Source organism: Scyliorhinus torazame, chromosome 7, assembly GCF_047496885.1.
Source record: "Scyliorhinus torazame isolate Kashiwa2021f chromosome 7, sScyTor2.1, whole genome shotgun sequence".
Classification (NCBI taxonomy): domain Eukaryota; kingdom Metazoa; phylum Chordata; class Chondrichthyes; order Carcharhiniformes; family Scyliorhinidae; genus Scyliorhinus; species Scyliorhinus torazame.
Genome location: NC_092713.1, coordinates 39,744,688 through 39,769,327, shown reverse-complemented (window position 1 = coordinate 39,769,327; position 24,640 = coordinate 39,744,688). Strand labels below are relative to the sequence as shown.

At 44.3% G+C, this 24,640-nt stretch overlaps 1 protein-coding gene across 1 annotated transcript in view; it reads right to left on the bottom strand.

Annotated features, from left to right (window-relative positions):
- Window positions 1–24,640, bottom strand: part of snx7 (sorting nexin 7) — a 106,760-nt gene that overhangs the window by 10,167 nt on the left and 71,953 nt on the right. The window contains exons 6-8 of the mRNA XM_072510571.1: window positions 15,832–16,031; window positions 10,381–10,467; window positions 10,036–10,140 (exon numbers count right to left, since the gene is read on the bottom strand). Of these exons, the coding sequence (XP_072366672.1) occupies window positions 10,036–10,140; window positions 10,381–10,467; window positions 15,832–16,031 (392 nt within the window). The remainder of the gene's footprint in view (window positions 1–10,035; window positions 10,141–10,380; window positions 10,468–15,831; window positions 16,032–24,640) is intronic.

Here is a 24,640-nt window from a genome sequence, read left to right as displayed (position 1 = left end):
CAACTTATGCCAAGAAAAGGAGCTGAACAGCCTCCACACTCCTCTGCCTCAGATTAATATTGGGCGTCTCCTGACGGAACAGAATGCTGTGCTGTATCTGAAAGCACATCAGCATCTAGGGATCCCCAGAATGTTATTTTTCCTGGAGTCAGTGGCAACCCTGTTGGCTGAGTCATGTGCATCAAGTGGACGATGGCTGCTTTCCCAATGACATCCGGTCTGGCGAGCAGCACAACGTCTGTGATACAAGGTTATCTGTAAGCGAAACCTCAAGTTGAAAAACTGAGAGTCGGTGAATGGGGAGTCCTTGCTGCTCATCAGAGTACCTGGAAGCAAGCAGTCAGGAAAGGTGTGGAAAAAGCCGGGGACAAAAGAAATGACCAGATGGCGGAAAAGAGAGCCCGCTGGAAGGAACAATGGTCGACCTAAGGCCAACATTATTCATCTGTGCCAGCTGTGGAAGGGATTACCACTCACAAATCAGCCTCTATAGCCACAACAGACAACATTCAACCCAGAAGTCACATATGTTTGGCCGCATCTCCCCGGGTGGTGCAACTTGTTTATCATATACTGCTCTAACACTCTTAAGTCAACGCTGTGTCATATTGTAAGGTTTTGTATGCAATCATACGGCGAACAGAGGGAGTTATTCTCTAACACCACCACTGCCATTTCCCCCATAATTGATTGTTACATATTTGTTGTTGCCGCAAAGAGAAAAAGTTGTTCATGGAGGTGCCGCACTTGAAGTTCGCAAAAACTAGTGCAGAGTTTAAGAGATGTTGCTTTTATATAGGGCAAGATGGTGAACTCAAGAGCCCGCAAAATGCTCCACTGATCTCACTGCATAACATTTCACCAGCAAATAGTGTTATCTGAATACATAACAACCCTCCCCTTTTACTCCTTCAGTGCCAACGACTTCTCTTTAAAACATTTAAACAGATCCAACACAATATTAATTACATCATGTTATTTATACATATATACATCAGTAAGACAGTCTCTTCGGCGGACGTCTGTCTCGTTTAGGCAATATCCGATATTCAGGAATTTAGTCCTTTTGAGCTCACGCAAGTGTCACCTGTTCACTTGTTGGGGGCATTTCTTGTGAAACTAACTCAGTATCTCTCTCTGTTGGTACTGACGATTCTGCACTAACGGATTCAGTAATTTCTGCAGAAGTGGATCCATACATTCCGATGTGAATATTTCTGGTGAAGACTCTGTACATTCACTTTGTGAAGCTAATAACTGGTCAGTGTGCCGATGCTAAAGCTGTTCATAGATATAGATAGAACATACAGTGCAGAAGGAGGCCATTTGGCCCATCTAGTCTGCATCGACCCACTTAAGCCCTCACTTCCACCCCATCCCCGTAACCCACTAACCCATTCTAACCTTTTTGGTCACTAAGGGCAATTTTATCATGGCCAATCCACCCAACCTGCACGTCTTTGGACTGTGGGAGGAAACCGGAGCACCCGGAGGAAACCCACGCAGACACGGGGAGAACGTGCAAACTCCGCACAGACAGTGACCCAGCAGGGAATCGAACCTGGGACCCTGGCGCTGTGAAGCCACAGTGCTATTCACTTGTGCTACCGTGCTGTTCGTAGTCTGTTTGAACTGTGTAAAATAGCAGACTTGTCTTTGCTAGAATGATGGCTGGAGTTCATTTTTCACTTGTGGTATAATTCCTAGCGAAAACACATTTTCCACGAGTTTTGTTGTCTTCTAACCATTTGTGTTTGATGCGATTGCCTGTTAATTTTCAACGTTGTAGGTGATGTCAAGAAGTCAAATTGTGTTCTGAATTTCCTCTTTAATAGTAGCATCGCTGGTGAGCTTCGAGTTGTTGAACGTGTGGAATTTCTTTATGACATTAGAAAGTTGTTAAAAGAATCCCTACAGTGCAGGAGGCCATTTGGCCCATCGAGTCTGCACCGGCCCTCCAAAAGAGCCCACCCTGCCCTATCCTGTAACTCCATAACCCCTCCAAACGGTTGGACACTAAGGGGCAATTTAGCATGGTCAATCCAACTATCCTGCACATCTTTGGACTGTGGGAGGAAACCAGAGCATCCAGAGGAAACCCATGCAGACTCAGGGAGAATGTGCAAACTCCACACAATCACCCGAGGTCGGAATCAAACACGTGTCCCTGGCGCTGCGAGACAGCAATGCTAACCACTGTGCCACCCGTGTTAACACATCTGGGTAAAGAACTTGATTTCTCAATGCCTTTACTGCGTGTTTCAGCAATTGCACAAAGCATTCAGCTAACCCATTTGTTGCTGGATATATGGAGCAGAATGAATATGGCAGATACCAATCCCCTTCAAGTAATCTTCAAACTCTGTTATGCAACTTTTGTCCCATTATTACTCAAGTTGTTCCGGCCTTCTGAACCTTGCAAATACCTTATCTAGTCTCTAAATTGTTTGTTCTGTTGTTATGGACTTCAGGATTGCAACTTCTGGCTATTTAGCATGTGTGTCAACAATCACGAGGAACAAATGCCCCTCAATTGGACCAGCAGAGTCAATATGAATTCTCTGCCATGGCTGTGCAGGCCATTCCCACGAATATAAAGGTTAAAGGGGGTGGAGTATTCCTGAATGCAGAGCAAGACTGGCATAGACCCACTTATTCCTCAATTTGGGCATCTAATTCTGGCCACCAGAAGTAGCTGTGTGCCAACTCCTTCATCCTAACCACACCAGGATGCCCTTCATGTCGCTGTTCCAAGGATTCGGTTTCGTAGACATGGCGGAAGATTACTCAACTACCCACAGCAGAACACCACTCTGAACTATCAACTCAAGTCACTTCGTGGTGTAGGGCTTGAGGTCGGGATTCTATCAGTGCATATTTGTTAAAGTGCATTTTTGGATCATATCCGTAACCTGCCCCATCACGGGATTGGTGTTTGTATACTTCTGTACTTGAGATTAAGTTACCGGATGTTTTCAACATGAGAGAAATAAAAGAGATTTACGAAATTTTCATCAGATTCTTGTTTGACTTTCTCATCTTACCTGATTTATAGCGGCAGGCTAGCGGCACGATTCAGTGGCCCCATCGCGCCTGATTCAAGTGTCAGGACGAGGCCACTGAATCTCGCGAGTTTGCAAAATGTCTCATGAGATCTAATGGAATCTCACGAGACGTCGCGATCTGGATGTGGTTCAGATCAGCATATGTAAATGAGCCATACAACTCACTTAAATACAAGTGTGTTGGATTCTCCTGGTGCCCGGAACTTAACTGCCGCGCTTGCGAATCCTTGCCAGGGCGCCATTTAGTACTGTTCCACACAAACATGGACCTGACACAACAGCACCCGGAGGGGGGTGGTCTCCCAGGCCCCCAGGCACTGCCAGCCTGGCACCCTGCTGACCTCCTCCTAACAAAAACATGCTGACTGTTCTTCATTAATCCCCGCCTCTCCAAATGCAGATTAATTCTGTCTCTCTTTCTTCCAACAGTTTCCCTACTGCTGAGGTTAGACTGACTGGCCTGTAGTTTCCTTTTTGAATAATGGCACCATATTGGCTATCCTCCAGCACCAGAGGGCCAGAGAGGAATTTCTGGTAGAGCACGCATCACCTCCTCCAGCATTTGCCTGAAAGATAACAAAGTGATTTCAGCTTTTACACCATTTTTAAAACAAAATACTGAAGTTGCACCTTTCTCCTGAACTATGCAAGTTTCCGTCAATGCAATTCATTTTTGAAATCCTTATTTCACAATAGCGGCTGTCGCGATTAACCAATTGAATCATCGACGCCTCTCTACGATTTGAACTGTTTTCTTTGTGTTTTTTAAACTTGCAACAAACTCATTGATTTTCAACCTGAGTCTCGACGATGGTTTTCTTCAGACCTCCAAATCTTCGTCAATAGTTGTTTATGGCTTGAATCCCCATTGCGAGTTTCTCTTCTGTTATATATTTGTTGTGGCCACAAAGAGAAAATGAAGTTGAGGTACCACGCTTTAAGTTTGTAAAAACATAGTGCAGTGTTTATTAAGAGATGTGCCTTTGACAGAGTAAGGTGGCGAACTCCCCAAAAGCCGACGAAACACTCCGTTGACACCATAACGTATCACGTGACATTTCACCAGTCAATAGTGTTACTTGAATACATAACAGATATGTGGTTTCGTTAATTCAAAGATGGGCAATATAGCTGATTGTGATTTCCTTTCTAAAAAGGTCTTCCCATCAACAATGTACTTCAAGTATATAGGTGAGCATTTCTGTAGGCTATAATTGGATATGTAGGGTGCCTAAAGGGAGACATTAAAAATCCACCTCTCTCATAATAGGCATGCCATTGCGTTTGAGGTTTCTTATGTGCTCAATAATGAATTTAACAAGGGGCTGTGCCACATATAGGAGGAAAGCTCATTCAGGATTTAAAATTTTGATCATGTAGACTAATTAAAATCCACAATCACTTTTAATTACTGGAGTCATGCCTGATGTCGGTACATTAAAAACAAATTAAGGTTAATTTTTTTTAGCTGCTAGGTGATGTAGGCTATTTATTGTAGTTTTTCAGATATAACAAAGCTGTTCACACAATGCTTTTGTTCCCTCATTTCAGATTTGCATTTTAAACAGATGGAAAAGTGTCCTAAGCGGTTTTGACTGTGAACAATGCAGTCATTCGATGCCCAATGACCACAACACTACTGATTCGCTGCAGTGTATTTTGTTCGATAGGGGGCAGTACTTGACCTAATTTCAGCGGATGAAGTCAGGTAGAAGTGTCGGCGGGGGGGGGCGCATTTTGGTGATAGTGACCATAACTCAGCAAAGATTTAAGGTAGTTATGGAAATGATAAAGATGGACCGAAAATAAAGGTTCTGAATTGGGGGAAGGCTGGTTTTAATAGGATAAGACTGGTCAAAGTGGACTGGGAGCATCTATTGTTGGAAAATCCACATCAGAGCAGTGGGAGTCATTGAAAAAGGAAAGAGAGAGAGTACAAAGCCAACATGCTCCTGTAAAGGTAAAGGGTGGGACCTGAAAGTCCAGAGAACCTGGACGTCAAGGGAAATACACGATTGGATAAGGGAAGAAAGGGAGGTTTATGGCAGATACAGGGACTGAAAACAGTGGAGCCCTAGAGGAGTATAGAAAGTGCAGGCAGGGGGGCTTACTGAAAGAAATCAGGAGAGCAAAGAGGGGGTAAAATAAAGGAAACTCCCACTGTGTTTTATAAAAATATCAAAGGCAAGAGGGTAACCAGGGAAAGAGTAGGGCCCATGAGCAACCAAAGTGGCAATCTGAGTCTGGCGCCAAAAGATGTAGGTGAGGTATTCAATGAGTATTTTGCATGTGTTCACTATGGAGAAGGATGATGTGGTATAGAAATAAAGGACGGAGACTGTGATATAATTGAACAGATTAGCATCGAGAGGTAGGAGGTGTTAGCAATTTTAATAGGCTTAAAAGCAGATAAATCCCCAAGCACTGGTGAGATGATTCCTAGGCTGCAGTGTGAGGTAAGGGAGGAGATTGCAGATTGCCACAGGTGAGTTGCCAGAGGACTGAAGGACAGCTAATATGGTACCATTATTCAAGAAGGGAAGATCCAGGTAATTACAGGCCGGTGAGTACAACGTCAGTGGTAGGGATATTATTGGAAAACATTCTGAGGGACAGAATTAATCTCCACTAGGAAAGGAAAGGATTAATCAAGAGTAGTCAGTATGTGTGGGATTCACCGTAGCCCGACGGCGAAATCGGGATCGACGATCGGGCGGAGAATGACTTCCGACACCAGAATCAGGACAGGCGCCGGTTTGATGCCAGTTGCCAATGCTCCGTCCCCTCCAAATCAGCATCATCAAGACGCACACCGCACGCAGTCGCAACACCACTGGCGCGTCATCAGCCGGCCCACCCGCGATCCTCCAACCCCGACTGGCCGAGTTCCTGATGGCGCAGACCATACATGGGCCCAGCGGTCGAGAACCTGCCGCGATGGCTGCAGGCAGTGACCAGCGATGCCACACTAGACCGGGATCCGTGCCGCTGGCCGGGGCTTCTGTTAGGAGGGAGGGAGGGGGGGGTGGCCAGGGGGTGGGCTTTGGGGTCAGGGTGGGCTTAAACGCGGTCCAGCACTACCGGCACCATGTTTCCCGGCACGACCAGTGGGGCTGCTTGTCAGCTCTGCGCATGTGCGGCCCGGGATCCGCCGATTGTCCGGCCGTTCTCCGCGCGTGTTCCACGCGGCATCGGTGCTTGCCCCTCACCAGTACCGGAACCGTTGAGGGATTCGTGACGATTTTCCCATCGTGGAGTACCACGGATTCTCCGTTCTTAGCTGCAGAAATGGAGAATCTAACCGCATGTCCTTGACGAGGGGAGATCATGTCTAACAAATTTGACTGAATTTTTCAAGGTAGTGACAAGGTGTGTAGATTAGGGCAGCATAGTTGATGTAGTCTACAAGGACTTCAGTAAGGCTTTTGACAAGGTCCCACATTGGAGACTGGTCAAGATAAGAGCCCATGGGATACAGGGACATCTGGAACCAAAAATGGCTTATTGGCAGGAGGCAGAGCGTGTTGGCCGAAGGTTGGTTTTGACACTGGAAGCATGTGTTGAGTGATGTACCGCAGGGATTGATGCTGGATCCTTTGTTGTTTGCAGCGTACATTAATGATCTAGACATGAAAGTAGGAGGTATGATCAGTAAGTGTGCAGATAACACATCAATTGGTGGTGTGGTAAATAGCCGGGGAGATTGTCTTAGAGTGCAGGATATAAATGGGCTGGTTAGGTGGGCTGTACAGTAGCAAATGGAATTTAACCTTCAAAAGCGTGAGGTGATGCATTTTGGGGGGGGATCTAACAAGGCAAGAGAATACACAATGAATGGTAGGATACTAGGAAGCACAGAAGACCAGAGGGTCATTGGGGTTCATGCCCACAGGTCTCTGAGGCAGCAGGACAGGTAGACGAGGTGGTTAAAGAGGCATATGAGATACATGCCTTCATAAGCTGAGGCATAGAATATATGGGCAGGCTGGTTACGATGGAGCTATATAAAACACTTGTGAAGCCACAGCTAGAGTATTGTGTGTAGTTCTGGTCGCCACACAATAGGAAGGATGTTCTTGCACTAGAAAACATACCAGGATGTTGTCTGGGCTGGAGCATTTCAACTATGAAGAGAAACTGGTTAGGTTGGGATTGTTCTCCTTAGTGCAGAGAAGGCTGAGGGGGTACCTGATCAAGGGGTACAAAAGTATGAGGGACATTGATAGGAAGAAACATTTCCCCTTAGTAGAGGGGTAAATAACCAGGAGGCATTGGGCAGGTATTGGGCAGGAGATTTAGAGGGAATTTGAGGAAACAATTCTTCACCCAGAGCTGGTGGGAACCTGGAACTTGCTGTTTGAAAGGGTGGTTGAGGTGGAAACTGTCACAGTATTTTAGAAGCATTTGGTTGAGCACTTGAAACAGCACAGCAACCCTAGAAGAGCTGACTGAGAGCCAGGAACTACTGAATGGACAGGAAGTCCGACATTTGCAAATCAAAACTTTTTCCGCAAAGAGACAACGAGGTACCCTAGGGCCCCGAGAGACACATTGTTGGAGGAATTACTGGACGCGGAGAATCTGGGAAAGGGGAACTGCGGGGACACATATGGACGATTTTAAAAAGGACACACTCCCCATTGAACGGAACAAGGGAGAAATGGGAGGAAGAGTTAGGGACAGAAGTAGGGTGGGGATTCTGGAGCAAAGCACTGAACTGGGCTAACTCCACCTCCTCCTGCGCAAGGCCTCATGCAGCGTAAAGTGCACACCTGACAAGAACCCAAATGAACAGGTTCTTCCCGGAGGAGGACAAATGTGAACGGTGCCAGGGAGGCATGGCCAACCACACCCACATGTTCTGGGCATGCCCCAGACTTGTTGGGTTCGGGGCAGCCTTCTTCGAGGCAGTGAGCAAGGTTGTGGGGGTGAGGTGGAACTGTGCCCGAGAGTGGCAGGCCTCGAGGTATCGGACCAGCCAGAACCTCATATGGGGAAGAGGGCCAATGCCCTTGTCTTTGCTTCCCTAAATTGCACACTGAGGAATCCTGCGATCAGCAGCACCACCTAGCTGCAGATTGGCTGGTGGACCTTTCAGAATTTCTCCACCTGGAGAAGATCAAATAGACCATCTGCGGTTCTGAAGAAGGCTTCCACAAAGTGTGAGGACTATTCATTGGCCCGTTCCAAGGCCTGTTTGAAGCCAATAATTGATAGAACAGGATGGAGAGTGGGGTGGGGAACCACCAGGACCACAGAAAGTGGACAGGGGCGGTGGGGGGGGGGGGGGGGGGAGGAGAGAGAGAGAGACCAAAGAAAACACCAAAGGGGAGCCCAAAGAGAGACCGATACGGGGACCAGAGGGCCCATCACAACGCCACAAGAACAAGCCAAACACCGAACAAACCACCTATGGTGAAAGAAAGGGTCTGGATAAGACTTGGAAACAGCAGAAAAGGGGAAGTATGGAGGGGGGGGGGGGGGCAAGGAACAAAGGGGAGGAGGGGGTGCCAAAAAGGAACAACATGTAAACTGTTACCATCTCATCTATTTCTTGTACATTCTTGTACAGTCTAAAAATGCTAACTTTAATCAAAATATATATTTTTAAAAACTCCATAGCATACAAGATTATAGAACAAGTGCTAGAAAATGGGATTGGAGTAGAAAGGTGCTTAATGGCCGGCACAGACATAATGGGCTGAAGGACCTCTTTCTGTGCTATAAAACTCTATGACTCTAAATGCCTGGGAAAATACTGATGAACTTGCCTGCTCTATAGTGAGATTTATGGTGTATATTGTCAGTCAATAAATTTATATTTATATTTTTAAGGAAATCCTATTGCTGAGAAATGTTGGATTGAATTAATACTTCATCTGTGGCTTTTGTGAAATAGAATCATTCCTGTGAAGACAATGTGGAGTTTTGTTTTCTTGTTCCGTGATTGGATGTCTGGCAAAGACAGAATTTATTGACTATCCCTAATTGCCATTGAAGTGGAGATAGTGAGCCACTTTCTTAATAGAACAGAGCGGCACAGTGGCACAGTTTGCACTGCTGCCTCACAGTACCAGAGATCTGGGTTCACACACACACTTGCAAAAAATCTGTTATTTTGTGCTAGTTTTTTCTGACCTCCATTTGAACCCAGGAAGCTAGTTGAGCCTCATGTCCTCAGAGCTTCATTATCACATGGCACAATGCTCCTATCCTTGCAAAAGTAATTGGCCCAGAATTTCCAGAGATGCCATAAATTGGAGCTCCACACCCAATCACATGTGCACTATGAATTTACTCCAAAATTTCCTTGAAAATAAATTTGCATATGTCAGTTACATGCATTGGCAAATTAGTGACCTCAGCAGTGCAGCAAATGGCTTCCTCTCTCTGCATTAATGAAGCAGATTGATGTGCTCAAACCTGAGCCAAGAATTTTGAATTTCAAATCCTTTCAATAATTGAATTTGATCACTTAGTACTTAACTATGTGCACATTCAATTGCCGTATTCAGCTTTTCAGAAGCAGTCTCTTACATTACAGGTTTATGCTTTTATTATTTAAAATATTAGATTAGTAATTCAAGCTACTTAAAAAGTCCTAATGGTGGAATGGGAACAAAAGGTCAAATTTATGGGGCTATGTTCCACACCCTGAGGGAGCCTGAAATACTCAGCACCACATTGGGTGAAATGACATTCAGACGTACCAGGGAGCATCTCTTGACTAAACACAAGGTTCCTTTCACATACTAATGACGGTCATAACACCTGCTGAAGGACCTCTCTCCAGAACCAGTCAGAAACTGAGTATAATATGCTCTGGCAATGCTCTGCAGATTGCAATAATGCTTGATCTGTAAAAAAAAAAACCCTATATTTTAACAAAAACAGCTTGTCCCTGACAGAAACAGATGCCTTTGCCTCAGAATAAAGCAAATGGAATTCAGGTTGACGGCTTACTACTTACCTCTTCAATTTCACGATCAATCTTCTGCTGCTTCTGTTGTTTCATTTCCACTGTGTTTTTACCCAAGAAGGCACCAAACGTAAAGCTTAGATCAGAGTGCTCCAGCTGATAACAGTGGATGCAATACATTTTAGTCGAAAGATGGGACAGAGTTAAAATGTAAATTCTGTACAGATTTGGGTTAATCAATTAAATATCAAATATAAGCAGAATATTTTTCACTGTTAAATATTTATACAATTTATAACCTTACATTCAGTTATTCCAGTTAGAATTACATTTGCTTAAATTACTGGTTTTTGGATCTAAAAAACATGACCAAAAAAAATCATATTTTATACTCACCATTTCTTTATCTGCTTTCTTATTAGTTAAAGTATCAACCCGTAACTCATAATTTGCCTGAATGAGGTCTCTTCTCTTCAATACAGACTGAGGAGGAAAATATATTATTCTTTACATTATTACATATAAAATTTTGCACTATGGATACTGAATTTTTTAATTACGTTCAGTAACATGTGGATCACACGTTCATAGTTTCATTCCAATACTTAACATTTTGAGCTGTACTACAAATCTAAACAATAGGGTAACCACCAATACACCTACTATCTTAATTACTTTTAGAGTCGAAAGCTTAAATGTTTGTGTACTTCCAGGTTTTTTATGGCAATCGTACATCCTGCACGAGAGTCGAGTCTAATATCTTAAGAGTCATAGAATTTTGCAACACAAAAAGTGGCCCTTTGGCCCATCGTGTCTGTACCAGCCATTAAGCACCTATTTATTCTAATCCCATTTTCTAGCACTTGGTCCTTAGCCTCGTATGCTATGGTATTTCACGTTCTCATCCCATCTAGGTCCTTCATAATTTTGTACGCCTCAATTGTCCCTCCTCAGCCTTCTCTGCTCGAAGGAAAACAATCCCAACCTAAGCAGTATTTCATCATAGCTGAAATGCATCGTTCCTATAGTGTGGTGACCAGAACTGCACACAGTACCCTAAGAAACATTTAATACAGCTCCATCATAAACTCCCTCTCTTATATTCTATGCCTCAGCTAATAAAGGCAAATATCCTAGATGCTTGCTTCACAGTGCCAGGGTCCCAGGTTCGATTCCCGACTTGGGTCACTGTCTGTGCGGAGTCTGCATGTTCTCCCCATGTCTGCATGGGTTTCCTCCGGGTGCTCCGGTTTCCTCCCACAAGTCCTGTGCTGTTAGGTAATTTGGACATTCTGAATTCTTCCTCCGTGTACTCTAACAGGCGACGGAATGTGGCGACTAGGGGCTTTTCACAGTAACTTCATTGCAGTGTTAATGTAAGCCTACTTGTGACCAGAAAAATTATTATAACCATCTTATCTACCATCTATCCTGCTGCCTTCAGAGATCTATGGACATGCACCCCAAGGTCGTCTGTACTTCTTTTGATTCCGGCTTGGGTCACTGTCTGTGCAGAGTCTGCATATCCTCCCTGTGTGTGCGTGGGTTTCCTCCGGGTGCTCCAGTTTCCTCCCACAGTCCAAAGATGTGCAGGTTAGGTGGATTGGCCATGATAAATTAGTGTCCAAAAATTTTCCCTCTGTGTTGGGTGGGGTTACTGGGTTATGGGGATAGAGTGGAGGTGTTGACCTTGGGTGGGGTGCTCTTTCCGGGAGCCGGTGCAGACTCGATGGGCCGAATGGCCTCCTTCTGCACTGTAAATTCTATGATGGTAACCATGATCTTTGGACTGTGGGAGAAATCCACACAGACACATGGAGAAAATGTAAACTCGGCACAGGCAGTCACCCGAGGCCGGAATTGAACTCGGGTCCCTGGCGCTGTGAGGCAGCCACCATGCCACCCCATCTGCAAAATTACTGATCATACCTCCTACTCTCATGTCTAGATCTTTAATGTATGTTAATTACACACAGCAAGGGACCCTGCACCAACCCCCGTGGTTCATCAATGGACATGGGTCTCTAGTCACAAAAACAATCTTTGACCAACACCCCCTGCCTCAAAGTCAACTTTGGATACAATTTGCCACTGGACCCCATGGGCTCTTACCTTCTTGAACCCGTGCAGGACCTTGTTAAAAGCTTTCTATAGTCCATGTAGACCAAATCAACTACACTACCCTCATCTACACACCTCCTTGAAAAATACATCAATTAAAACTAAGCCAAGATTACATATTAATATGCACATTCATTTCACAGAATCAGGAGGTGGTCATTCGGCCTATCGTGTCTGCACTGGCTCTCCGAATGATTATGACTTAGTGCTATTCTCCTGCCTCTTCCTTGTACGCATGCACATTATTTAAATACAAGCAATCATCCATTGCCCTCGTGAATGCCTTGACTGAACCTGCCTTCAGCACACTTCCAGGCTGTGCATTCTAGACCCAAACCAATCAAGCTTGTGAAAAAGTGTTTTCTCACATCACAATTACTTCTTAATAAAACATCTTTCACAACTGCTCTCTCCACTTGTTCTTCCACCTTCAATGATCTATGCACATATACACCTCTGCTCCTGCACCTCCTATTTTATATTATCTGTCCATGTTCTTCCTACCAAAACGCACCACCTCATCTACACACCTAGTCACCTCCTCATTGAACTTCATCTGCCATCTATCTGCCCACTCCACCAATTTGTTTATATACCTCTGAAGTTCTACGGAGTGCTCCCCAATTTACAATATTTTCAAGTTTTGTGTCATCCACAAACTTTGAAATTGTCTCCTGCAGGTCAACATCTGGATAACCAATATACATCAAGAAAAGAAGGATCCCAATAAGAGTCCTGGTGAACTCCACTACAAACCTTCCTCCAGCCTGAAAATTACCCTCATTTTCCTATTACAGAGCCAATTTTGTATCCACATTGTTACTGTCCCGTTTATTCCATGAACTACAACCATTTTTCATTTGTCTGTTGTGTGGCACTGCATCGGATGCCTTTTAAAAGCCCATGTACACCACATCAACCCTTCCTGCTATCTCTTCAAACATGATTCCCCTTTAGAAATCTATGCTGGTTCTTCCTAATCAACTCGCATTTTTTGTTGCGACAAATCGTGCAGCACGGTAGTGCAGTGGTTAGCACTGTTGCTTCATAGCACCAGGGACCCGAGTTCGATTCCCGGCTTGGGTCACTGTCTGTGCGGAGTCTGCACGTTCACCATATGAGTGCATGAATTTCCTCCGTGTGCTCTGGATTCCTCCCACAAGTCCTGAAAGGAGTGCTTGTTAGATGAATTGGACATTCAGAATTCTCCCTCAGTGTACCCGAACAAGCGCCGGAGTGTGGAGACTATATAACAATAATATTTATAGTCACAAATAGGCTTACATTAACACTGCAATGAAGTTACTGTGAAAATCCCCTAGTCGCCACATTCCGGCGCCTGTTCGGGTACACAGAAAGAGCACAATATCTGCAATTCTCCAGCCCTCTGGCACCTCCCCCAAGTCTAGGAAGACTTAAAGATGATGGCCAGTGCCCCTGCAATTTCCACCCACTTCCTTCAATATCTTTTGATGCATCACATCTGGTCCCGGTCCCCTGTCAACTTTAAGTACCAACAGTCTATCCAACACTTCCTCCTCAGCAATTTTGAACTCTTTTATTGACAGAGATTCCTCCTCTGACACCGTGGCCTGGATAGCATATAGCTCCTTGGTAAAGACAGATTCAAAGTATTCATTTAGTACCTCCACCAGGCTCCCTGCCTCATGTATATAATTCCCTTTTAGGTCCCTAATCGGCCCTACTCACGCCTATAGAAGACTTTGGTATTTCCTCTTTATGTTGGCTGCCAGTCTTTTCATAGAATCATAGAATTTACAGTGCAGAAGGAGGCCATTCGGCCCATCCGAGTCTGCAACAGCCCTTGGAAAGAGAACCCTACTCAAGCCCACGCCTCCACCCTATCCCCGTAACCCCATTCATAATTTCTCATAATTCCTCTTCAATTCTCTAACATACTTTTCACCTTCCCCTTGAACCTTCTATAATCCTCTTGGTTCTCAATTGTATTTTCTACCTGACACGTGTCATAAGCACACTTTTACTTCTTTCGTGTAATTTCTTTCTCTTCTTCATCCAGAGAACTTTTGATTTTTTTGCCCTATCATTGCCTTTTGAGGGAATATACTTTTACTGTGCTCAAACCATTTTTTTTTTTAAAGGTAGCCCATTGTTTCGCTGCAGTTTTTCCCACCAACCTTTCGTTCCAGCTCCATTCTTGCCCTATTGAAGCCGACTCTCACCCAGTTGATTATTCCTACTCTGGATTGCCCATTTTCTACCAACATCCTAAAACCTTACGATACAATGTTCACTGTCTAGTGGTTGTAATTTCACACAGATCAAGTTGATAGATATGATGTCAATTTATAACTTTTAGAAACCGGGATGCAATATATTGTGTAATTGTACAAAATATGCAATTCAATAGCCTACAAATACGTTGAAGAAAATGCTTATGAAATGATTAAGTATTAGATTTTAAAGTCACAGCTCACAGGTATAAAGGATAGAGCTCATATATACAAATACAAATAGATGGGGGAAGAAAGCTCATAACCATAGATCTGTAATCTGTACAGAACTGGACTCCAAATATAGCACACAAGTACAATAGTTCACAAACCCTAAAGCAACAAACATTTGAAGGCAGTAGTGTTCATAAGGTCAATCACTGACCAATGAACTGAACACCTTTGAAACACAATAACACATTACAAATGTTTTCTACATTATTGTAAATATATTACTGACATACTGCTTAGTTGTTTAGACATATGCGCCTGAACATAATATTTATTTCGACATTTTCAATAAGAAATTAGGATTTGTACATTTCTTACCACAAAATCAAATGACAAATACCTAAACTATTCTATTAAGTTAGCACGATGATTTTCAAATACGAGTAGCGTTTACTTAAGAAAGTTAAGAAATTTAAATTAACATATCAATCCATGCAGCTTTAAAAAATATTGGACTCGTATCACATCCTGCAAAATGATTTTTCCATTATCTTTCTGCACTAGGATAAATGTAAAACTCAAATTAAATAAAAATCCCAGTATTTTGTTAAATTAATTTTATGGCCAAAATATTAGAATGATTATAGTTACCAATGCAATAACATTTACTTCTAAAAAATCCTAAGAGTAGATCATTCGTAGCTCATTCCATTGAAATAAACTAACATGCAATTGGCAGAAAGAAATTCAGTCGCTAGCCCTCTTGTGGGTGTATCATCACAAGGAATGCAGCTGTTGAAGGTGGTCAATTATCATTTTGTCAAGGCAACTAGGGATGCATAAGGAATGTAGCTTTGTCAGCGTCACCCATATCCCAAGAACAAAAATAACCTGTGACTGTATTAAACCTAAACACTGTAGGCTATTCTTGATTTGATTTTCTGTTTGATAATGCTGAATTATTTGCAATGAAACTTTCAAGTTTAGCGTTGCAAAATAAAGTTACATCATCATAATTAGCAAGCAATACCTACACAAGTCCATAAAATTTTCTTCAGACTTAATAAAGCCCTATTATTTTCTTACATAATGCTCAGATGCAGAATTTGGAAGGAAACTAATATAACCTAGAAAGCAGTATTTTGTTTTACAACAAATTTCAAGAGTTGTTCGTTCCAAAATACTACATAACTATTTTATCTACAACCTTGAAATTATAAATCCACTTATAATCTTTGATTTGGCCACACTTGCCCTCATTATTTTGTGACCCTGAGATTTAAATTAAAAAACAACCTACCTTCAGGGTTTCTGCACATAGAACATATTCATGCAAGGCAGGAAGCAAATCCTCTGTGAGGCCCATTGTAAGTCCTTCAATGGCTTTGCAGCAGTTTTCAATTGAACTAGCTACTCCTTTCAAAGGTTCAGCCAGCTCTTGTTCGGATTCAGACCATTGAGCATAAATGGGACTGTATTCCTTCGTCTCAGCCAAGTGTTCTTTAGCCCAAAAAATTAGAAAACATTTCAGTCTTTTCTTCTTAGTAGCCTCAAAAACAGATCAAAGAATCACAGACAAGAATTGAAATACACACATCCAAAAATATACATACCGAATTGGATAAGATTATGTCTGAGAAAATCAGAATGAGATTTCCCAACTTTGCCAGAAATGGGCTATATTATATCAGGACTGAATGCGGGAATAATGTTGGATTTATTAATCTCTTCCCAAACACACCTTCACAATTATTTTTCTGGGTAAGGTTTGTTTCAAAAACAATTTACACTTTCATTCTAAAAGATAATCAATGTGGGATTAGAACATTTTCCTCCAGAGGATATCAAATTAACTTCAAACTTGTCCGAGCAGTTTTAAATTAGTGGAACAATTATGAAAACCACTAAACACAATAATCATTTGAGAACACAAATAAATTGATGACTGTAATTTTATTGATTTTTCTAGAGATAAACCAGAAAGGTACACTTAACTCTCTAGTCTGGAATGCTGGAGACCAAGGCATTTCTGAGTTTTGTGGATTTCAGAAAAATGTTGGAATGCCTATCGGCAATTTTTGTAAGCCTACTTGGCACGTGTGTGTGTATGTGTGTGTGTGTCCGCGCGCATGCGCGTGCCTCCTCGAAATATACCACTTTGAAAGCATCCTCCTCAAACTTCACTTCTCCTACATGATATATGAGAGGTAACTGTACTTGACAAAGGGCATTAAAATAGTGCCCGAGAAAGCTCCAAAGATTTACCACTAACAACCAGTAGGGCCACTATCTGGAGTGCGATTCAACCAAAACATTTCTAAGTATCATTTTGGGCAAGTTTGGCAGGCTAATTCCCGCTGCCCTTTTGGCAAGATCCAGATCGGTATTTACCCAAGCTGAGTCATCTTTTTGGGCCTTGGAGAGTTTCTGCAAGTCGAGCTAAACCTGCTGGCGAGAATAGCTCCTCCGAGATCGTGGCTCCATTTGAAAGGGTTCCCCAATCTCCAAGTGACCTTGAGGGTCCCCCACATTCCCATCCATGGGCAATGCCACCCTCTGTAGACATGGGTATTTACCCTCTGCAGACATGGCATTTACACTCCCCGCCTCCCCAAGTGAGGAGACACCACTATGGGATCTCTGAGGGGACCCCTTTTCAGTCCCCACACCCCCGCTTCGGCACCTATGAGGCCCCTTCAAACCCCCCATTCACCTCCCCTCCCAATCTTTGAGGCCCCTGCAAAACCCCCTTCACCCTCCCCCACAACTTTTATGAGGCCTTTTTAACACCCCTTTCACATCCCCCGCCCAACTTTAATGAGGCCCCTTCACACCCCCATTCAATGTGCATGCTCCCCCGCCAGGGTACTGTGCTGCCCCCGACCACCTGAGGGCTCCAATGGTCTCCGAGACCCCCAAGTGGGCCAAGTGGCCATCATGACTGGTCTCTGCTTGTGGAGACTAGTACTAACCAGCGCCTGGTTGAGGCACAGCCGGTGAATGTTGTGTCAGCATATTTAAATGATATTGAAATATCATTGTCATATTATTGAAATATCATTATCTGGGCGTGATCCAGATTGCGTTGGGTGACTCGCAATCAGTCTGGCGCAAAGCCTGAGTTGGTCCCCTCCCGGGATTCACCCGTGCACCAGGCTCTGTGCTGGGTGCAACACGGTGGCTGAATTGTGCCAGTTAACTCTGTTGCAGCACCTCAAGTGGCCAGTCTTGGAATTGCTTGTGGACTCAAAATAAATTTCAGGTAACGTATTTCCACATTTTGGAGTTCCCGATTTGAAAGGTTACAGTGGATTACATGTTTTTACGGCACTACATGTGGAGAGTGCGATGCACAAAATCATCATATCTCCAGCAGCTTTGCTTGGAATGACTGGGACCTGGTGTAGTGCTTTTTATGGTTATTTTTACTTGGCAACCAAAATGTGACATTAATTTGATAAAAAACAGAAATTGTACTGAAATAATTGATGGTAGGCCAGTATAATAAACAAAAGTATAATAAACCTCAGACTGAAAGGTAGGGGCTCACAGATGTGGTGCCAGTAACTGTTCTAAACTGCTAGGTAATCGCATTTGTTTTTCCTACATCTCCTTCTGATCTCAAAAGTAGATATTTACATTACAAAATTAATTATATTCTAACACCCATGATAAATTTGCAATTTTTGCTCAAGATGTTTGTTTAATCGCACCCAAAATGTTTCCCTCATTTATACATGAAAGATCTTTTTTTTTTGTCCTCTTGGTTCCAGAATGGATTTGTATTGTTTACTGAAACTATCATGGTAGCACTGCCCAAGAAGAAACTTTCTCACCATGACTAACACCTGAACAGACCTCCTCACTGCAATGTCTTTTCTTTTCTTTTTTTAAAATAAATTTAAGTACCCAATTCATTTTTTCCAATTAAGGGGCAATTTAGCATGTTCAATCCACCTATATTGCACATCTTTGGGTTGTGGGGGCGAGACCCATGCAAACACAGGGAGAATGTGCAAACTCCACACCGACAGTGGCCCAGAGCCGGGGTCGAACCTTGGACCTCGGTGCCGTGAGACTGCAGTGCTACCACTGCACCACCGTGCTGCCCCCTTACTGCAATGGCTGAGGTCAGCACTAAAGACCTTATGGACTTCTGATCAGCCCAGTTCAATCATTAATCTATTCAGCAATACGAAAAAAACCCTCTCTTATTATTCTATTGGTTCAACTATAACATTTTCATGCCTTGATTGTTAATTTTCTAATTTCTGGGTGCAGTGTTCCATGGAATCGGTGAAAATTTAAACTCCCATGGTCAATCAATCTATCCATCCATCTCTCACTCACATACACAAACTCTGCATCACAGTTAAAACTCCCAAATTCCTTTCTTCCTGGTGGTCATGGAACTTGGGCTGTAACTGTGCATTCTGGGCATCATAGCACAAACTCTGCATCACAATTAAAACTCCCAAATTCCTTCCTTCCTGGTGGTCATGGAACTTGGGCTATAACTGTGCATTCTGGACATCATAGCAGAGTAAAAACTACAACTTACATGCTGTATTTATCTCACACAACACATACTTTATTTAGCCATTTAAATTAAGAGGTCAACAAATCCCTTTGGCAATTTGCATATTAGGTTTGACACTACACTGAATTTACTCTGATGTTATACTCAAGCAGTAAGAGACAAGTGCTCCATTCCTGAGCCCATTCATAACAGTTTGCACTGGGTGCTGAATTTGGTGCTTTTTGAGTGAGATAGTGAGAGTTTGGTGACCGAGGGAGTTAGGTGAGGAGGGAGTAAGGTGCTCCTTTCATTTTGTTTCCGACATTTCCGCAAAGAGTGCGAAGAGAGCCAGGAGTTTACAGGAAGTGTAGCTGACTGGGAGCAGAGTCGGAGGGCGGAGATCTAGTTAGTCCACACAGCAGCTATATTCTGTAGGGTAAGAGGGGATGGAGGCTAGGCCAGTTACATGCTCCTCCTGTAGGATGTGGGCGGTGAGGGATACCACCGGTGTCCCCACTGACTATACCTGCGGGAAGTGCACCCAACTTCAGCTCCTCAAAGACCGTGTTAGGGAACTGGAGCTGAAGCTGGATGAACTTCGGATCATCCGGGAGGCAGAGGGGGTGATTGAGAAGAGTTACAGGGAGGTAACCACACCCAAGGTACAGGACAAGAATAGCTGGGTTACAGTCAGGGGGAAAAAAACAAACAGGCAGACAGTGCAGGGATCCCTCGTGGCCGTTCCCCTTCAAAACAAGTATACCGTTTTGGATGCTGTTGGGGGGGATGACCTACCGAGGGAAGGCCCTAGCGGCCAGGTCTCTGGCACTGAGTCTGGCTCTGGGGCTCAGAAGGGAAGGGGGGAGAATAGAAAAGCAATAGTTGTAGGAGATTCAATGGTTAGGGGAATAGACAGGAGATTCTGTGGTCGCAAGCGAGACTCCCGGAAGGTATGTTGCCTCCCGGGTGCCAGGGCCAGGGATGTCTCGGATCGTGTCTTCAGGATCCTTAAGGGGGAGGGGGAGCAGCCAGAAGTCGTGGTGCACATTGGTACCAACGACATAGGTAGGAAAAGGGGTGTGGAGGTAAGATTCAAGTTTAGGGAGTTAGGCTGGAAGTTGAAAGCCAGGACAGACAGAGTTGTCATCTCTGGTTTGTTGCCGGTGCCACGTGATAGCGAGGCTAGGAATAGGGAGAGAGTGCAGTTGAACACGTGGCTGCAGGAATGGTGTAGGAGGGAGGGCTTCAGGTATTTGGATAATTGGAGCGCATTCTGGGGAAGGTGGGACCTGTACAAGCAGGACGGGTTGCATCTGAACCAGAGGGGCACCAATATCCTGGGAGGGAGGTTTGCTAGTACTCTTCGGGAGGGTTTAAACTAATTTGGCAGGGGAATGGGAACCGGATTTGTAGTCCAGCAACTAAGGTAGCCGATATTCAGGACGCCAAAGCATGTAATGAGGCAGTGGGGAAGGGAACACTGACAAAGGAGAGTATTTGCAGGCACGGAGATGGGTTGAAGTGTGTATACTTAAGGCATGGATCGGTACTTGGGACTACGATGTGGTGGCCATCACGGAAACTTGGATAGAAGAGGGGCAGAAATGGTTGTTGGAGGTCCCTGGTTATAGATGTTTCAATAAGATTAGGGAGGGTGGTAAAAGAGGTGGGGGGGGGTGGCATTATTAATTAGAGATAGTATAACAGCTGCAGAAAGGCAGTTCGAGGAGTATCACCCTATTGAGGTAGTATGGGTTGAAGTCAGAAATAGGAAAGGAGCAGTCACCTTGTTAGGAGTTTTCTATAGGCCCCCCAATAGTAGCAGAGATGTGGAGGAACAGATTGGGAAACAGATTTTGGAAAGGTGCAGAAGTCATAGGGTAGTAGTCATGGGCGACTTTAACTTCCCAAATATTGAGTGGAAACTCTTTAGATCAAATAGTTTGGATGGGGTGGTGTTTGTGCAGTGTGTCCAGGAAGCTTTTCTAACACAGTATGTAGATTGTCCGACCAGAGGAGGGGCAATATTGGATTTAGTACTGGGTAATGAACCAGGGCAAGTGATAGATTTGTTAGTGGGGGAGCATTTTGGAGATAGTGACCACAATTCTGTGACTTTCACTTTAGTAATGGAGAGGGATAGGTACGTGCAACAGGGCAAGGTTTACAATTGGGGGAAGGGTAAATACGATGTTGTCAGACAAGAATTGAAGTGCATAAGTTGGGAACATAGGCTGGCAGGGAAGGACACAAGTGAAATGTGGAACTTGTTCAAGGAACAGGTGCTACGTGTCCTTGATATGTATGTCCCTGTCAGGCAGGGAAGAGATGGTCGAGTGAGGGAACCATGGTTGACAAGAGAGGTTGAATGTCTTGTTAAGAGAAAAAAGGTGACTTATGTAAGGCTGAGGAAACAAGGTTCAGACAGGGCATTGGAGGGATACAAGATAGCCAGGAGGGAACTGAAGAAAGGGATTAGGAGAGCTAAGAGAGGGCATGAACAATCTTTGGCGGGTAGGATCAAGGAAAACCCCAAGGCCTTTTACACACATGTGAGAAATATGAGAATGACTAGAGCGAGGGTAGGTCCGATCAAGGACAGTAGCGGGAGATTGTGTATTGAGTCTGAAGAGATAGGAGAGGTCTTGAATGAGTACTTTTCTTCTGTATTTACAAATGAGAGGGGCGATATTGTTGGAGAGGACAGTGTGAAACAGATTGGTAAGCTCGAGGAAATACTTGTTAGGAAGGAAGATGTGTTGGGCATTTTGAAAAACTTGAGGATAGACAAGTCCCCCGGGCCTGACGGGATATATCCAAGGATTCTATGGGAAGCAAGAGATGAAATTGCAGAGCCGTTGGCAATTATCTTTTCGTCCTCACTGTCAACAGGGGTGGTACCAGGGGATTGGAGAGTGGCGAATGTCGTGCCCCTGTTCAAAAAAGGAACTAGGGATAACCCTGGGAATTATAGGCCAGTTAGTCTTACTTCGGTGGTAGGCAAAGTAATGGAAAGGGTACTGAAGGATAGGATTTCTGAGCATCTGGAAAGACACTGCTTGATTAGGGATAGTCAGCACGGATTTGTGAGGGGTAGGTCTTGCCTTACAAATCTTATTGAATTCTTTGAGGAGGTGACCAAGCATGTGGATGAAGGTAAAGCAGTGGATGTATACATGGATTTTAGTAAGGCATTTGATAAAGTTCCCCATGGTAGGCTTCTGCACAAAGTAAGGAGGCATGGGATAGTGGAAAATTTGGCCAGTTGGATAACGAACTGGCTAACCGATAGAAGTCAGAGAGTGGTGGTGGATGGCAAATATTCAGCCTGGATCCCAGTTACCAGTGGTGTACCGCAGGGATCAGTTCTGGGTCCTCTGCTGTTTGTGATTTTCATTAATGACTTGGATGAGGGAGTTGAAGGGTGGGTCAGTAAATTTGCAGACGATACGAAGATTGGTGGAGTTGTGGATAGTAAGGAGGGCTGTTGTCGGCTGCAAAGAGACATAGATAGGATGCAGAGCTGGGCTGAGAAGTGGCAGATGGAGTTTAACCCTGAAAAGTGTGAGGTTGTCCATTTTGGAAGGACAAATATGAATGCGGAATACAGGGTTAACGGTAGAGTTCTTGGCATTGTGGAGGAGCAGAGAGACCTTGGGGTCTATGTTCATACATCTTTGAAAGTTGCCACTCAAGTGGATAGAGCTGTGAAGAAGGCCTATGGTGTGCTCGCGTTCATTAACAGATGGATTGAATTTAAGAGCCGTGAGGTGATGATGCAGCTGTACAAAACTTTGGTAAGGCCACATTTGGAGTACTGTGTACAGTTCTGGTCGCCTCATTTTAGGAAGGATGTGGAAGCTCTGGAAAAGGTGCAAAGAAGATTTACCAGGATGTTGCCTGGAATGGAGAGTAGGTCTTACGAGGAAAGGTTGAGGGTGCTAGGCCTTTTCTCATTAGAGCGGAGAAGGATGAGGGGCGACTTGATAGAGGTTTATAAGATGATCAGGGGAATAGATAGACAGTCAGAGACTTTTTCCCCAGGTGGAACACACCATTACAAGGGGACATAAATTTAAGGTGAAAGGTGGAAGATATAGGAGGGATATCAGAGGTAGGTTCTTTACCCAGAGAGTAGTGGGGGCATGGAATGCACTGCCTGTGGAAGTAGTTGAGTCGGAAACATTAGGGACCTTCAAGCAGCTGTTGGATAGGTACATGGATTACGGGAAAATGATATAGTGTAGATTTATTTGTTCTTAAGGGCAGCACGGTAGCATTGTGGATAGCACAATTGCTTCACAGATCCATGGTCCCAGGTTTGATTCCGGCTTGGGTCATTGTCTGTGCGGAGTCTGCACGTCCTCCCCGTGTCTGCGTGGGTTTCCTCCGGGTGCTCCGGTTTCCTCCCACATCCAAAGATGTGCGGGTTAGGTGAATTGGCCAATGATAAATTGCCCTTAATGTCCAAATTGCCCTTGGTGTTGGGTGGAGGTGTTGAGTTTGGGTAGGGTGCTCTTTCCAAGAGCTGGTGCAGACTCAAAGGGCCGAATGGCCTCCTTCTGCACTGTAAATTCAATGATAATCTATGATTAATCTAGGACAAAGGTTCGGCACAACATCGTGGGCCGAAGGGCCTGTTCTGTGCTGTATTTTCTATGTTCTATGTTCATGAAGGGAAAAGTGTACATTTAACAAAATTATATATATTTTTTAAAAACTGTTAATTTCACAAATGAAATAGCACTTCCTACTAACTAACCATATGGTATTATCTGGTTGCTTGGAATAGTTTATGACTTCAATCATTTGACTCTAAATACTCTTCTCTTTGCAGGGGCAGGCCAGTCGATTTCGGCGGCGTGAGAGCAGCTGGTTAGTCAGTTTCAGCGGGAGCATTGCGGAAGGAGGGTGCTGGGAGGTAAGTCAACCTTTAAAAGCACTTCTCTTTGCAGGGGCAGGCCAGTCGATTTCGGCGGCGTGAGAGCAGCTGGTTAGTCAGTTTCAGCGGGAGCATTGCGGAAGGAGGGTGCTGGGAGGTAAGTCAACCTTTAAAAGCACTTCTCTTTGCAGGGGCAGGCCAGTCGATTTCGGCGGCGTGAGAGCAGCTGGTTAGTCAGTTTCAGCGGGAGCATTGCGGAAGGAGGGTGCTGGGAGGTAAGTCAACCTTTAAAAGCACTTCTCTTTGCAGGGGCAGGCCAGTCGATTTCGGCGGCGTGAGAGCAGCTGGTTAGTCAGTTTCAGCGGGAGCATTGCGGAAGGAGGGTGCTGGGAGGTAAGTCAACCTTTAAAAGCACTTCTCTTTGCAGGGGCAGGCCAGTCGATTTCGGCGGCGTGAGAGCAGCTGGTGAGTGGTGAGTCAGTTTCAGCAGGAGCTGAGACTTTTTCTCTTTTCTTTAAATTAGTTTTTTAGGCGGGATCAGGAAGTCGACCCGCGGACGTCTGGGAAGACCCTCACCAATAAATTCTGGTGGAGAGGAAACCCGAGACACTACACGTGTAGTGTCTCCCACCCGCCCTCCTCCTCTAACCTAATAATAAAACCCATTGGTCTGAGGTAAGTACCATATTTTTCTTATATTATTATTAT